Genomic DNA, 16,134 nt, shown 5'->3' with positions numbered 1-16,134 from the left:
AAAAATGGGGTCATGAAATTGAATTAGGAAAAAATGAAATTCATAGTTTAGGTGTAACTGGATAACCAAAGTCACTTTAGTAAAGGGCATGTGTACGCCCAGACAGTGGAGGGTAAAGAACAGATTTCTATGACAGTCGAGGGGTAAAAAAAAAAAAAAAAATGAAGAAGCCAAGGGAAAAAAAACAGGGACAAACTGATGATGGCATTGCCCCAATTTCCACAAAGGTAGTTAGTGAAAGCTGACTATTCAAATTAAGGTTCCCAGTTGGTTTTTGTCCTTAAATCAGGTCTCATTCATCTTTTATAACCTTAGACAATACATAAGGATCCATTTAAATGGAATATTTAAAATATATTTAAATAAAAAATATTTTAAAATTAATAGTTTTTAAAAATCAGACCATCCTAACAAACCATGATTCTTTACAACAGGTATCAGGTAACCTTGTCATAAACATCTTACTAAAGAATTTGCATACATACCAATTAAGTACAAACTTTACTTTCACTTTCTAATAAAAAGCAAACACTTATTAGATTTTTAAATACTGCCAAGGAATGTTCCTAGGTTTAAATGTTCTTTCATAGTATATACTATAATAATACAGATTATCTAAGTATCCCAAACCAAATTATTAAGTAGAACTATACGAAAGTGCTGACAGTCAACTTTACCCACAAAATGGCAATTTCATATGGTTCAAGGTAAAATGATAGTAAGCAAGAGGGGGCAAACCTAATGCTAACTCCATAAAAATACTTCAATTAATATATTGGGAAATTATAGCACTTGCCTAAAATTTAGTACCTGGCAGATGTGTCCATCAGAATTCACAGATGTCTCAGACAAGTGGTAATTTCGCAATTAACATCTTGAAAGCTAGCCTGATTCTTTCCTGATTTATTACAAATACAAATGTTTTTCATTTCTTTTAAAAAACATTAAATCACCTTGAACCCAGCTACATTGGGACCCTGAACAACGAGCTAATCTTTAGCTATAGAGAGACAGTGGTAGGCTGTTAAGTGAGTATGATGCTAAATGTTTGCAAAAACCAGTTCTCCAGGGGAAAGTGTGTGCATGTGTGTGTGTGTGTAATAAATTTTACTGATATAAAGGACAGGCAGCACACATACAAGTAATAATAAAATATAGGATACTCTGTTGTGAATTGCATATAGTCAGTTGATTCTGACCAAACATAGTTGCAACATCCTTGTTGAATATCCATTATCATATACGTTAACAGGTAGGATAAAAGTGAAACAATGAAGACAAAGTGCTAAACTGGATAATAGTTTTTGAGTGCCAGCAGAACATATACTTGATTCCTTATGCCCCTCACATTTTAAAAGCTGTTATGAACTGAATATTTGTATCGTCACAATATTCATATGTTGAAATCCTAACCCTCCTACCCAATGTGATAGTAGGAGGTAGGGCCCTTGGGAGAAAATTAGGTTATGAGGGCAGAGCGTTCCTGAATGGGATTAGTGCCCTTATGAAAAGAGACAGGAGAAAGATGATGGATCTCTCTCTGCCATGTGAAGATACAATGAAAAGACAACCATCTACAAGCAATGAAGAGGGCCTTCACCGAAAACCCAATCTATGGCACCTTGATCTTGGACTTCCCAGCCTCCAGAACTGTGAGAAATAAATGCTTGTTGTTCAAGCCACCCAGTCTATGATCCTTTGTTAAGAGCTCAAGCTTACTAGGCAATGGCTACAGACACTAGACACATTTAATCGGCATTATTAGCATTTTCTCCATCACTTTTTAAAGTCTATAGACAAGTGACAAAACATAAATCAAGCCCTGATTTGAATTTTCTGAATTCTTTGGTGTAAATACTACCACAATGACTTACTGCAAGTGACCAAAACGAAGCCTATGAACAGAGGTGGGAAGAAATGACAGCACACCATTTTATGTATGTTTATATATACACAATAGATGGTAATAACCAGAAGTGTATAAACTCTAGTAGCATGCAATAAAATAAATAGGAAATAGTGAATCTGAATGAATATTTATTACCTTTGTTTTTAATATCATTATTTAATTGTATACATACATAATTTGATATTTAATACTATCTGTGCTTAACAACTGGCTTGCAAAATTCCTGACTGGCTCTTGTGAATAGATAGAAGCAGCTCCATCACACCACTGGAAAAAAAAAAAAAAAAAAAAATCCCAATTCTAAAGTATACATTGCAGCTATTAACTACTCTATTGCCATCATAACTAAAGAAAGCAATGTCTATTTTCTAGCCTATAACAGTAAAGTGACTGAAGTTTATCTAGGTTTTTCAGTGTTAGAACTAGGTCCAACACTAGATACAAGATTCTCATTTATTAAAATAGTAGCAACAACTTTATAATTCTTTGTTTTAGAAATGTATTCTGAGATATTTCATAGTTAAAGATGTTAAGTAATTAAACCCGAACATATAAAGGTAATTGTGTAAACTTGCAAGAAGAATAAGTGCCTCTAGAAAACCGAAAATTTATTGGGTACCTGGGTGGCTCAGTCAGTTAAGGGTCCAACTATTGATTTCAGCTCAGGTCATGATCTCACAGTGACTGAGTTCGAGCCCCGCCTCAGGCTCAGAGCTGACCAGCACAGGGCCTGCCTGGGATTCTCTGTCTCTGTCTGTCTCTCTCTCTCTGCTCCTCCCCTGCTTGTGCTCTTTCTCTTTCTCTCTCTATCTCTCTCTCCCCGTCCCTCCCTCCCTCTGAAAATAAATAAACTTGAAAAAAAAGAAAACCAAAAATTTGCCATCTGATAATTTATAATAACGTATTTTAGAGGTACATGAAAGTCATTACTGTAGAATCTCTCTAAGTCAAATCTTGCCTCTGGATATTTAAAAGGAGTTAGGTAACACAAAGGCCAATAAAAACATGTTTAAAAAGGCCTAATCTTATTCCATGCTTCAGGGTGTAAACTGATCAGCTGAAGAGCTGGGAAGGAAGAGCTGACTGCTCTCCCTATTTGCTTTCTGCCCAGCATATGTAACATTTCACAAGTGAAAGGTGAATGACAAAGGCAATTTCAACTTAGCTCTGAAGTATAAAGATCTACTGATAGGATAAAAGAACTGAATGATGGATGGTATCAACTCATTAGCTGTATTCCACATCCAAACATTTTCTCCTGAAGCACAAAACACTGGCCTCCAAGATCCATCTGTTCTTAATTTCTACTCTAATTGCACTTCATGAAAATGAAGCTCAACCCAGACTGGTGGAAGCCACGCTCCCTCTGCTATATGCATTCCGCTTCTCTTTGCAAATACAGTGATACTTGAAAACAATGCACTTTCTTGCTTCTCTACAGTAAGTACCAGCTTCGGGATAAAAAAAATTGATCTCCAAATCATGGAATTTCATTTCATATGAAGAAAAGAATAAGAAATAAGATTAAAGACAGACTTTTACTTTAGTTGCTATAATTTTAAAAATAGGCGTTGGGGCTCCTGGGTGGCTCAGTCAGTTAAACGTCTGACTCCTGACTTCGGCTTATAACATGATCTCACGGTTTGTGAGTTTGAGGCCCACATCAGGCTCTGTGCTGACAGTGTGGAGCCTGCTTGGGATTCTGTCTCCCTCTCTCTGCCCCTCCCCCACCTGCTCGCGCTCTCTCTCTCTCTCTCTCTCTTTCTCTCTCAAAATAAAAACTAAACTAAAAAAAAAAAGAATACAGGGGTTGTTTTTAAAACAAAGTATTTGTGACATCAGTTGTAACCAACTGGTCATCCTATAACATTTCCAGCCATTAAACTCTTCAAAATGCAATTAAAAAGAAAAAAAAGAAAACAAAGACATACATAAAAAATAAAATATTTCCAGTCAGCACCAATATTCCAGATAATGATAGAACCATCAAACTGTAGTGGGAATATTTTAGATTAGATTCTTCTTCTTGTCAATGTTTTTTATAAAGAGTTTTATTTTGAATTATTTATTTATAATTTGTTTTGCTTTTTAAAAAATTTATGGTAACAGTTAATGCGTAAGTCACTCAATAAAACTGACCTTTTCATTTGGTTCTATTTAATGACTAGACACTCATTAAGAAACTACAATAATGGAATGGCTCAAAAATACACCAGAGAAAGTTTGCTAATAGTGAGCTCTCTTCCAGCCAACCCTTAATTTAACACTAAGTCAGAAAACTCAGTTTCCAGAAATGGAGTGGCTAAGTTAGAATTCAGTTTATACAATTCATTTAGTCCACCTTTTCCAGGGCAAAATATCTTACACTATTCTGTACGTACAGATGAGGGCAATGAATTAGAAGCTCCCTTATCTACTCATTTCTCTTGGTACCAAAAAAGACCAGGGGTGGGATGACAGAGAGCTGGTTTTACCAGCCCAATGCTTAGCAACACTTTCACCATGCTTTCATTCTCAGACTTCATTGAAATTAGCTTCTCCCTCCTCAGATTATACCCAACCATGAAATGTATTTGAAACAAAGCCAATAATACAAAAGATATTTTACAGAAAAGTCTGCCAAATGCAAGAGTATAAACAAGACACAGTGCCTTTCCTATTACTATATAATGGGGTTAATATCCTACCTTGAATAATTGACTTCATTAAGTAATAAATATTAAGCCTTGGATAAATGATCATTTATAGACTGGACGCCATCTCACATACCAAGCAAACACTGTATGATATTAGAATTCAGAGCATTTATCATATCTTAGTCTATCATCCTAATTCTGACAAACCCCCAAGTCTAAAGCATATTCCTTGATATACTCAAAAATCTACAAGTTTGATGACTCATCTGAAATATTCAGTTGTTTCATCATAGCATTACTACCAAACCATCTCCATCAATCAGAATAGATATATATGAAGCAAGCAAGGCATCTTGGCATTTTCAGCCTTCGTAACTGCTGAAATCTTTCCAACAGGACTGCAAACCTGCCCAACTGGATAAAAGTGTCATTAGGAAATGGCAGTGGCATATGAACTTGAGGAAAGAAGAAATATGGTGAAGAGTAAAAACAACAGAGGACACGAGATGAAGTAAAGGTAAGAGATGGAATGAGGTAAAAGAGTGAGGCAAATGCTTGGCCCTGCATTACCATTATCAGGGTTGGTAAACATCCTACTTGCACTGGAGACTGTCTTCCCAATGTCAGCCAGGGATCGAAGGTTGGATTTCTTGGTTTGATGCCGGTGCTTCCGGAGCAAAGTATAGGTCACCTTATCCTTAAGGTCAGGTTTCAATAGGCCTGTCTCAATCTGATGGTCAACAATCATCTCTGATACAAAAAAGAAAAAAAAAAAAGGCAAAACAAAAACAAAAAGCAAAACTCAGTCACAAGACCACAAAGTTACTTTTTACTCCACCTTTATGGATGTCATCCTCAAATTTTATAGCAATATACTACTTTCCAAATTTCCAACTTCCCACTTTATATGAAGGGTAAAGATACAGGACACACAGATTCTAGCATTAATGAGAGAGTTATAAATATTCCACTATGAATTATATGTTTGGAGAGAAAGAATCGTCTTGTCTTTTTTCAATCCCAGTTAATAGTGAATTCACATTAATCACATTCTTCTATGAGTAACACACTAAGTCAGTAATTTACATTTTTTCAATTAGGTAAAAAAGAGTAAGATTAGAAAATTCATGTTCTCTATCATAGCAAGTATGCCAGAAATACAAGTGATATTTAAAAAAACTTGCGAATATGCAAAATTTAATGTAGTGACATTATTGAATTTTAGATCTGTTTTCCCAAATCCTTCTGTAATGATATATTTTCCTTAAAGTAGGACGAAGTAAAGGAAGACAATACTCTTCCCCATATCAGGTTATGCGAACACTAATTAATCCAATGAAAGAAAGACTAAACTACAAAACTGCCTTCGTCTTTTCTAAGAAGGGAGGCTTATTCTTCTTTTGGATCCAACAAAAGGATTTCCAATATATTCCACTAATCATTTTAAAATTTAACCTGCCCAGAATTTTCTATGAAATTTTCACCTTACTACAAAAAAAGTTATAATTTCTATTAGTTCTTGTTTTTAGAATGGCTTTAATTGGAAAAGATAACTGTGTTTCATAGAAACTGCTCCATGGGGAGCTCTGCTAATGGACAAGATTTACTCTAAAGGAAGAAATCCTCTTTCTCACAAGTCAGCACGTTAGCAGCATGGCAGAAATGCAGCCTGGTCACCACAGGCCAACATTTCCTCTGTCCAGAACAGCGCACGGGACAAAACATCACAAGATATGCAGTGGCAGGACATTATCTCACTCACTGTATGCACGTACTGCTTTTGTCCCCTCTCTAGAACCAGAAAGAACTATGGATCCCCTGCCTACCTTTTACCTTTTCAGGTATATGAGTGCATCTAGCACACTTCAACATTTTCCGCTTGGGCAAAGCTCTCAGTATAGAAAAGTGAAGAAGAGAAGAAAAGCTCTTCTCTTGCAAAAGACTGACCAAAAATTGATGGGAACGGGAAGGGTAACGCCTCCTAAGCACTGCTATCTCTTTGTTAAGAGAAGTCACAGATGTTCCAGGGGCTCTGCCTGGGCATAACTGCACCACTCAGAGGACCATCTTAATAGCAAGCACTCACAGAACGACCTCACAACCTATAGCTAGAAACTGACAACTTACACAGTATATAATCAACTTAGAAGCCAAGCAGAGGCTGACTCCTGAATTTTCCATTACATGTCTTATACAAATGCCATAAATGTCACATAACACTGGGCCACTTGGTGGGGAGCTTGGGCAAGGCAGGAAGAGTTTCTCCCATAGGAATGTTTTGGTTTGAGAGTGGCCTTTAGCTCTGAGTGTTTTTAACTGTACAAACCCTTCTCAGTGAAACTCTCAGAACTGATCCTATAATTATACAGTTAACCTTCTGTTCCATAGTAAAGTAATTAGGTGCTACTCCTCTACTTTCCCTTTAAGTCTTGTTCACTGCAGAAGGTCCATTTGACAGAAGAACCATAAAAATAAGCAAACGGCCCCAGCGTATTTGTGGCACATGTTATCAAGCTCCTACTCTAATTCCAGGGTTGTGGATTAAAGTGTTTCTTATCTACCCTTCCTGGCAGGGCCTCCCTCTGTGCCTGCCTTCCCTTGTAATCTCAAACCTATCCATACATATGCACAGCCAGCCCTCTGTTACTAATGCCTGGAAATCACCAGTTAGAACAGGTTAAGACATCTGTGTGGCTTATGTCCTTCATTACGTTTCCATAAAACAGCCCACATTACAGGGATCTTTTTAAGTACAAACTACAAAACCTTTCAAGGAAAGTGGGGGCAGTAACATTTAACAGCTACACTGAAATTAAGCCTTCAGTGTTCAAAATCCCACAACCACTACCAATTGGGAGGGAACGTGCCAACCACAGATGATGGCAGAGCTGAAAGAGAACTCAGGAAACACCAAGTTCAGCCTCTTGTCACACAGATTTGGGAAAAGAGGGGGCAAAAGAGGTGACTCGCTCTCAGGAGAAGCCCAACTAGAGGTGCAGCTGCCCAAGTGAAACCAGGTTCTCTGGACTCACACTTTACATCGTTCCCCATATCACACAGTGGTTTTCTCCATTTTAAAAAATAAGCCCTAGGAGCGCCTGGGTGGCTCAGTCGGTTACGTGTCTGACTTCGGCTCAGGTCATGATCTTGCGGTCTGTGAGTTTGAGCCCCACGTCGGGCTCTGTGCTGACAGCTCAGAGCCTGGAGCCTGTTTCAAATTCTGTGTCTCCCTCTCTCTCTGACCCTCCCCCATTCATGCTGTGTCTCTCTCTGTCTCAAAAATAAATAAAAACGTTAAAAAAATTTAAAAAATAAAAATAAAAAAGCCCTAGACCCAAGACAACAGTCAACAAACAAACAAACAAACAAACAAACAAACAAAAACCTGATATATGCACGGGCTTCTGCAAACCAAGAGAATGGTGGTGTTCGTGCAACAACAACAACAAAAAAAAATGGCCAAAAGTGATAAACATTTTTTTTAGTTTTATTTATTTATTTTGAGAGAGAGACAGAGAGAATGAGCAGAGAGAATGAGCAGACAGAGAGAATGAGAGAATGAGCAGAATGGGGCAGAGAAAGAGAGAGAGAGAAAATCCCAAGCAGGCTCCGCACTGTCAGCGCAGATCCCAACGTGGGGCTCAAACCCACCAATGGCGAGATCATGACCTGAGCTGAAGTCTAAGAGTCAGATGCTTAACTGACTGAGCCACCCAGGCACCCTGATAAACATTTTCAAATGAAATACAAGGTCCAAGAAACATTAAACTTCAAGACTAACAAAGGTAATTTATAAATATAACCAATTATGAGATTTTACTAATCTACCAAAGTGGCCAAATGTATACATGAATGTGAAAAGTGGGTGCCACAGGAAATATTCCACATCCTGAGGGTGATGGTAATAACTAGTACAACCTTTCTTGAAGGCCACTCAGCAAATACGTAAACAAAACCCTTCCATACATTCAAACTCTGAATATTTCACCATTAGAAATCTGTACTAAAAAATAAACAATTTCATGCAACTATAACAAAATGTTCGCTTATTCATTACAATAAAAATTTGAAGGCAACTTAAATGCCCAATAATAGATGATTAAATATTTTGCAGACATCAAAATCATGTTCACATATATATTTAATCACATGGAAAGAAATTCGTGTTTTTAAGTTAAAAAGGGCAGATTAAAGTGTTACAGTATGATCCTATTAGTAAAATAAATTTCATAGGCATAAACGGAGATGTACAAAAACTGCTGTGAATGGTGGTATTTTGATTTTTGTGTGTTCTATTTTTCTGGATTATTTCACAATGAACATGTATTACTTTTGTGATAAAAAATACATTGCCATTTTGAAAATCTAAAAGGTGTTAAAAGCAAGGAACGACATGACTAACACATCTGCCAACACGTACAGCCCAGCAATGCCTTTAAATATAAAAACGAGAACTCCAAAAATAGATAGAGCTACATTTTCCTAATCCATTTCCCATCATAATACAATACCTGAAATGGCTTATAATTTTTTTTAACTTAGGAGGGTAGGAAAATCCTCATGCAGTTGCCTTCATGTGTGAATGACACTCTTTCATTGTAGGACTATAATGATGATAGTAATAATCAAGCTATCAAAATAATCCATGTAATGTTTTATCCTTTAATTATTTTAAAGGCAAGTATTTTTCTTAGCATTCAAAGGGGTTCTCCATGAAGAAAACAAGGAGAGGTCCTGAGGAGAATCAGAACTAGGCTGAATGCTGTGTGTAAGTATGAGAAGTGACACCTGCTTAAACAGTCACATGGTGATAGCTTTGCACCTGCAGAGGGAGGATGCCTCTCAGAAGCAGGCCACTGAGAAGAAGGAGCAGGTGGACTGCAAAGAAAGATAAAAATCATGCTATTGTTTGTTTGATATAATCACACCCACTATTATTTCTTTCACTCCTCCTTTGTGGAGATAAGGGGAGGAGGGGAGATGCATCTTAGAGACTGAACTGTACATAATTCACAACTCTGAATTATCAGCACAATGCAGAACAAAACAGCAGCTTCACCTTCTGCTAGAAAAGGATGTTTTAATAACCACATAATGGCAATAATTCTTCAAGTTACTGTGCCATCTTCTGTCATTTAAAGCGAAATTAGGGCGCTTTTTTCTTCATGCTGTTTAACCCTCTGTAATGTTTTGATTCTTTGAGGATTTTTAAATATTTTTTTTTCAGCCAGGGACACTCTTTCAAACACACTCTTCCTCCACCCCTGCAAATTTGATCCTTTTCTTCCCCCCCCCTTCTCCCTCCCTCCTTCCCTTTCTCCCTTCCTTCCTTCCCTTCCTCCCTCCCTCCTTTCTTTTGCTGGTAATGTATGTTATTTGCCTCTGGATTGCTTTTCTGTATTATCAGCTCCAAAAAGTGATGGTACTTCAAAGTGACATGGTGGTGCCTAATTTTACAATTTAATGACAATTTTTAAAAGTAAAGAGATGGTGGTTAGAGAAAAAGTCCACAACAGATAATAAAAAGTCATGGAAAACTAAAGTGAGAACATAAAATGCTTAATGAATCTTCCTTAAGTCTAGTGAATACCAGAACCTCTTTCTTTGGCTAGTGGCTAAACAAGGCTCCAATATAATATGGGATTCTGTCTCCAACTGCATGGAAAAGATCAGTCAGTTGCCAAAGATCAGAAGCTCCTTAGGATGGTTCCTTCTAGTACTAAAGACCCTGAAGACAGTTTTATAGAAAAGCCCAAGTTCTACTGTAGGACTTACTTTCTTACTTGCTGGAAACTTTCTAGTGACCCTTAAACCATAACACACATTCTCCTCCGAGACTGTATATATTGCCTAGCCACAAGTTTAATTCCCATTTTATCCAGCATTTATGCATTCTGACTTATTTTTTCAACTTGTCTAATTTCAGACATCTTTGCTCCAGATTAGTTCTTAAAGTCTGAAAACACAGAAATTGCAGTTCTCACTCAAAAACTGGACGGATTTTTGCTAACCATGATATTTTTTTGAGTAACAATCTCCCTTGCAGCAAAACAAATCACCCAGAAAACCATCCCTTCTGTTTGCTTCTGTCTTTGTAGACAGGCTCTTGTTCCCTGGGTACAAAAATCCAAGATCTCTCCAGATAACCATTTTCAGCCTCACTTGCCTGGTCATATGTGAAAAATTCCACATACAGCATTATTTCCTACATTATTTTCTAACCTCTGTGGATGTGGATTTGTAACTTATCTCATGTACAAAGTGAGAGATTTGCAAACGTAATTCCAGGGCCTAGAATAGTGTCTGGCACACTGTAGAAGTTCATGCACCACTGCTGAATAAATGCAGGAACTAATTAATTCTGGCCACCCCATATGAAGACATATTTACACTTCCTCCTTCTCCACATGTACCTTAAGTGTCTCAGGTTCATGAAAAGTGTGGGACTTCTTTGCAAATGGAGCTAACAAGCTCTCTGAAGAAGAATCAGATACATATACATCAGTAAGATATATGCCTCATTTGACAACTAACCTTTTCTTCCAATACAAATGCTATAGCTTTCCTACTATCTTGCTAAAAAACAACAACATCAGAGATGCCATAGACAAGCCTTTTGGCTATAGATATTCAAAGAAATTTTGTGGTGAGTCTGATATACAAGAATTTTATACTGGTCACTTTCTGTGGGGCCACAATCCATGCTGTCTTCCCCATAATCCCAAATGAGGCACCCTGCAGCCCACTTGGAAAAGTGTAGTCATCCATATAGGTCCAGAGAACATCTAGTTATTGAATTTTCCTGGGAATGACAAACAGAGCCCCTGTATCTCATTTTGAGAAAAACATGATCTTCAGTACACCTAGATCTGTAGGGTAATAAGGCAGTTTAGGCCAGGCTTTTGTTAGAAAATGAAAACAATTACTACTGTTTGGAATGTAGTGATGTGTGCTCAAGGCGTTCAACGTGATGAGTTAACATTCACTACACAGCACTAATTGCAAAAGATACCAATGCACCAGGAGGTTCAGTGACTTGCTGGTGGGTGTATAAATGATACTTAGCACCAATGTGACAGGACCTGTCACTATCCCATGTGGCTAGTACATGCGGCTGCTGGCTGCTTGCCCCCCATAACCTTTCTTACATATAGTTAAAGGATCTTGACTTCCACCTACAAAATTAGTCCCAACCCAGCAACTAGACTATTTTCCTTCTGACATAGGACATAAACCCTATTTTACGGATGATGAAACCGAGGCCCAGAGAAGCTCAGTGCAATGTCTAAGGTCAGAGTTCTAGAAATCTAGTCTCCATACTTCCAGTCCAATATAACCAAGGATAGGAGCAGGGAGCCTCCATTCTAAATATTAGCCTTCCACTAATAAGCGAGGGAAGTGAATGAAGATCTGTACATACACATTTTGATCCCAATAAAAATAATGTGAAAAATTAAAAGCATAAAAGGCTGAGAAATAAAAATTGGATAGAAACATGCCAAAATGCTAACGATGGCTATGGAGGCACGATGGATGATTTTTTATTTTCTTCTCAATATCTGCCTATATTTTCCAAACCTGCAACAAACCTTACTAGTTTTATAATATAAAAAAAGAGAGAAAATAAATGTTATAGAATTCATCTGCATTAATGGGACACCCATGGGCAGGTTGGTAGAGCTAAAAAGATGATAAAAACTTTAAACAACATACTTACCCACCAACTGGGGGAGAGAAGAAGCCTCCCTGTCAAGCATGATGGATCCCTTCTCCATACATGTCCTCAGCTCAAATAAGCTGTGAAGGGACAATGTGGCCACATGGGGCTTGCTCCATCTTTCCCCACCCTGTTCCACTTTTTCTTCAAATTTAATCCACCTAGGAACATGAGATTAGTGAGCAGCAATTAAAAGTATTCCAACCTTCTCTGGAAATAGCTACATCAACCCCTCCATCTCCACCCCCACCAGCACTTCCAAAATGTCTCCTTTGATGGAGTCTTAAAAGCTTATTATATCGTTAATTGCATTACCTTTATGAATACACCAAACAGAGTCATTAGACTGCTCCTTCACATGGCGTTAGAGGGAACAAAAATAAACCAAAGGGATCTAAGAGCATCCTTGGTTTCCCACCTGTCTATACATAACCATGAAATCCTTAAGAATGATTATTTTACTGGATTTTTAAAATAACATAGGAAAAATGTGCATTTCAAAATTCTCCATGAAAGCCTACACTATGTAAAAATAACCACCGTTGTGAGAATTCTGTTGTGACTTCACAAGGCAAGTTTCTATAAGGTGAAATATCAATTATGAACCAGTATTTATCTTAATTATTTGAAAAATATGGTGTATGAAGTGGTCAGATGAATATAAAAATTCCCCTTTAATACTTAAAGAGGGCCAGCATGTGTTGCTATGTCTTACTTTGTATTTCTCTGCTGACACATGTTCCCTTCTCATTGAGATTCTAATGGAAGCTTTTCTCTTCAAGTCTGGCTCCACATGTTTAAAAATACACAAGTTCAGTGAACACATCTATTCTGATAATAATAGATCTCCTATAAACCTTAGCAATGGAACAAACAACCCACTGTCTTTCTAAGACTCCTAGATATTTTGATAACTTAGCAATATACAAGCAACTTTTTAAAAGTTTAATGGAAATGAAAGCAAAACACATTTGACCGTCTGTATATTCCACATATTACACATACAGACTTTTTCTACACTGGTAAAGGAGAACATGAAAGCATCGTCAGTTTGCTATTCACTATGACCCAAAGAAAAATGCTTCTTTCTCTCAATTCAAACCTTCTGAAAGATATTGAAAAAGATAAAGAGGGGGTTAAAAAAAACTGTTTTTCTACATTCTTCACCCAAAGGTTTAATGATTGAAAAATGTTTTCCTAGAAAAAAACTAAACGCTCACCTAGCACACTAAAGATGAGAACAAAGGGCAGAGATCAGAGGAAGCTCTACATAAGGTATTATTTATAGACTGCTCACCACCCCCCAGAGGAGGAAAAAAAACACATTAGTAGAACCAGGAGTGAAAACAGATCAAGAGATCAACCACAGAGTCAGAGAAAATTTAGAATTTTAATCAAGCCCAATACTCACATGATTCACAAGTATTTTAGCCATATCCAAAGACTCTCTGTCTCTACTCCTCTCAGGAAGTCCCTCCTAGCCAGAGAACTCCCACATGTCAATGGTAACCTTATCTCCAACCTCACCCTCAATTCCAACACCCTCTCCCTTTCCTCTGTATCCCCCATAAATGTAAACAGTGGAGATTTTTACATATTTTCCTCACAAGTTAAAAAGCCCACATCACCACCAAAGTTCTAAAACTTCAGAAGTGGGCCTTGGTTCTTTCCATAAAAGTAGTTGTGAAACATTCCAAGACAGAATACAAGAACCTTTAATATTCATGTGTATGTGTTGTGTGTGTGTGTAATTAACTTAGTAGTTCTTCCCTTAAGTTGCTATTAGTACTACAGAAATAGAAAGAATGAAAGAAAAATGACAATTTTACATCACACTCTTATAGAATCCTATGGATTTGCCTGAAAGATAAAAGGTAATTGGGTTATTTCAAAAGTAATCATTTTATAGAGTATATTACATTGGTTAACTTTAGGTATATTATCTTTTCAGGCTTGCTCACACAATCTTTAACTATGTTTGTTGATACGTGTTATATAAATCATACATTTTTAAAATAATTTTGAAAAGGGGATGGAGGGTTGGGTTAAACAGGTGATGGGGATTAAGGAATGCACCTGTCATGATGAGCACAGGGTGATGATGTATGGAAGTGCTGAATCACTATATTGTACATCTGAAACTAATATAACACTGTATGTTAACTAACTGAAATTAAAATAAAAACTTAAAATAACTTTGAAGAGTATTTTTATTGAAGTATAATTGGCATAAAATATCCTAATAATTTCAGGTGTATATTATAGTGAATCATATTTACATTTGATGTTATGATTTATTACCCAAGCTAAGGCTCTAGTATATTAAAAGACTCCATAGTATATAAAACCGTGTCAGAATTACATATAAGGATGTTATCTATAGGAGTGATTCCTTGTTTTTATTCCTAAGAGAATTCTTAGTAGCTGAGGGAGAGAATCTTTGGTCATGGGATGTAAACCCAAGATAAATAACAAAAGCCAGCTAGAAACTCAGTAAAGGGGACTCAGTAAAGGGGAGTGTTTTAGACAGCCCTCAATTCCCTCTTATTTTTATTGAATGAGTCCCTCTTCCTATCAGTTGCCATAGATCTGTATTGCCAAATACATACAATGTGACAGTGGCTCTTTTCTGCCATCATTCTCAACTGTCCAAACTATGTAAGTTTATTTTTTTATATGCACCCCTATGTTAATTGCAGCATTATTTACAATAACCAAGATATAGAAATTAGGATACATGATACAAGGTACAAATATATATATAATAGTGATATATGATTCTGTACATATGAAACTGGTAATATCATATATACATGATAAAAATATAATATATAATGGAATATTATTCATCCATAAAAATAATGAAATCTTGCCATTTGAGACAACATGGATGGACCTCAATAGCACTTTGCTAAGTGAAGTAAGTCAGACAGAGATAGACAAATACCATACGATATCTCTTATATCATATGGCATATCTTACCATATGGTATCATATGGTATGATATCTCTTATATGTAGAATCATAAATATATAAATATAAATAAATATAAATATAAATAACCAAGCTCATAAATACAGACAATAGATTGGGAGTTGTCAGAGGTGGGAAGTGAAGGATAGGAGAAATGGATGATATAAGTTTAATAAAAATTTCTTAAAACAAACAAACAAAAAAAGGATCAAAACCCATGCACTCTTTTGTGACCAATCTGTTATTTCACTCCTCTCCACAGTTTGTATTGTAGGTCACCTGATTAGACTTAAATATGACTTTAAACAAGTTTTAAAAGTACATTTAGAATCATAAATCCCAACCAGCTGGGATTTATGGAATAGCATTAGTCACCCTCCCGGAATACACCAGCCCTTTAGGTCAAGATTTAATCACAAATGAATGAAAATGTAAAATCTCAAAACTAGCCAGTTCCCTAGAATCTATGTTCCTAAGGGATAAGTATGATCTCATAGTTCAGTTTAGCTTCTATTCCACTTTGAGTTCAGTAAATATTAAATGCCGTGATGATGTCATATCATAGCATAGCTAAGGACATAAGGGAAACTCTAGGATAATGACTATTAAATTCCTTCAAAATCTATTGTTCTGATTGTTCAAGGAATCGAGTATATTTCCAACATATGCCTTCAGACATAAATAATAGTTTGCCCATTTAAACAGATTGTTCGCATATAGTTTCATTCCAGAAACTACACATGCTATGTCTATCCTCTTCACATTATCAAGGACAAATTTGAAAAAAAAAAAAACTGAAAACTACTCAATTCAAATCAGAACCCATTAAAGAAAAGGCTAAGGCAAAGGTGCCAAAGTTCAGCCTATCCGAATGCCAATGAATTTGTTAAGGTGTCCC

At 36.6% G+C, this 16,134-nt stretch overlaps 1 protein-coding gene across 5 annotated transcripts in view; it reads right to left on the bottom strand.

Moving 5' to 3' along the window:
- The window catches only part of SLC4A4 (solute carrier family 4 member 4), a 360,563-nt gene that overhangs the window by 197,704 nt on the left and 146,725 nt on the right, over positions 1–16,134 (bottom strand). For 4 of the 5 annotated variants that reach the window (XM_060654905.3, XM_078446043.2, XM_078446044.2 and 1 more), the window contains exons 5-6: positions 12,263–12,423; positions 5,116–5,295 (exon numbers count right to left, since the gene is read on the bottom strand). In XM_060654905.3, the coding sequence (XP_060510888.1) occupies positions 5,116–5,295; positions 12,263–12,423 (341 nt within the window). The remainder of the gene's footprint in view (positions 1–5,115; positions 5,296–12,262; positions 12,424–16,134) is intronic. The other variant, XM_060654904.2, reaches the window with a different exon arrangement.

The sequence above is a fragment of the Panthera onca genome, chromosome B1 (genome assembly GCF_046562875.1).
Source record: "Panthera onca isolate mPanOnc1 chromosome B1, mPanOnc1 haplotype 2, whole genome shotgun sequence".
Lineage (NCBI taxonomy): Eukaryota > Metazoa > Chordata > Mammalia > Carnivora > Felidae > Panthera > Panthera onca.
Note: the sequence above shows the minus strand (reverse complement) of the source record. Positions and strands in the feature narration are given on the sequence as shown.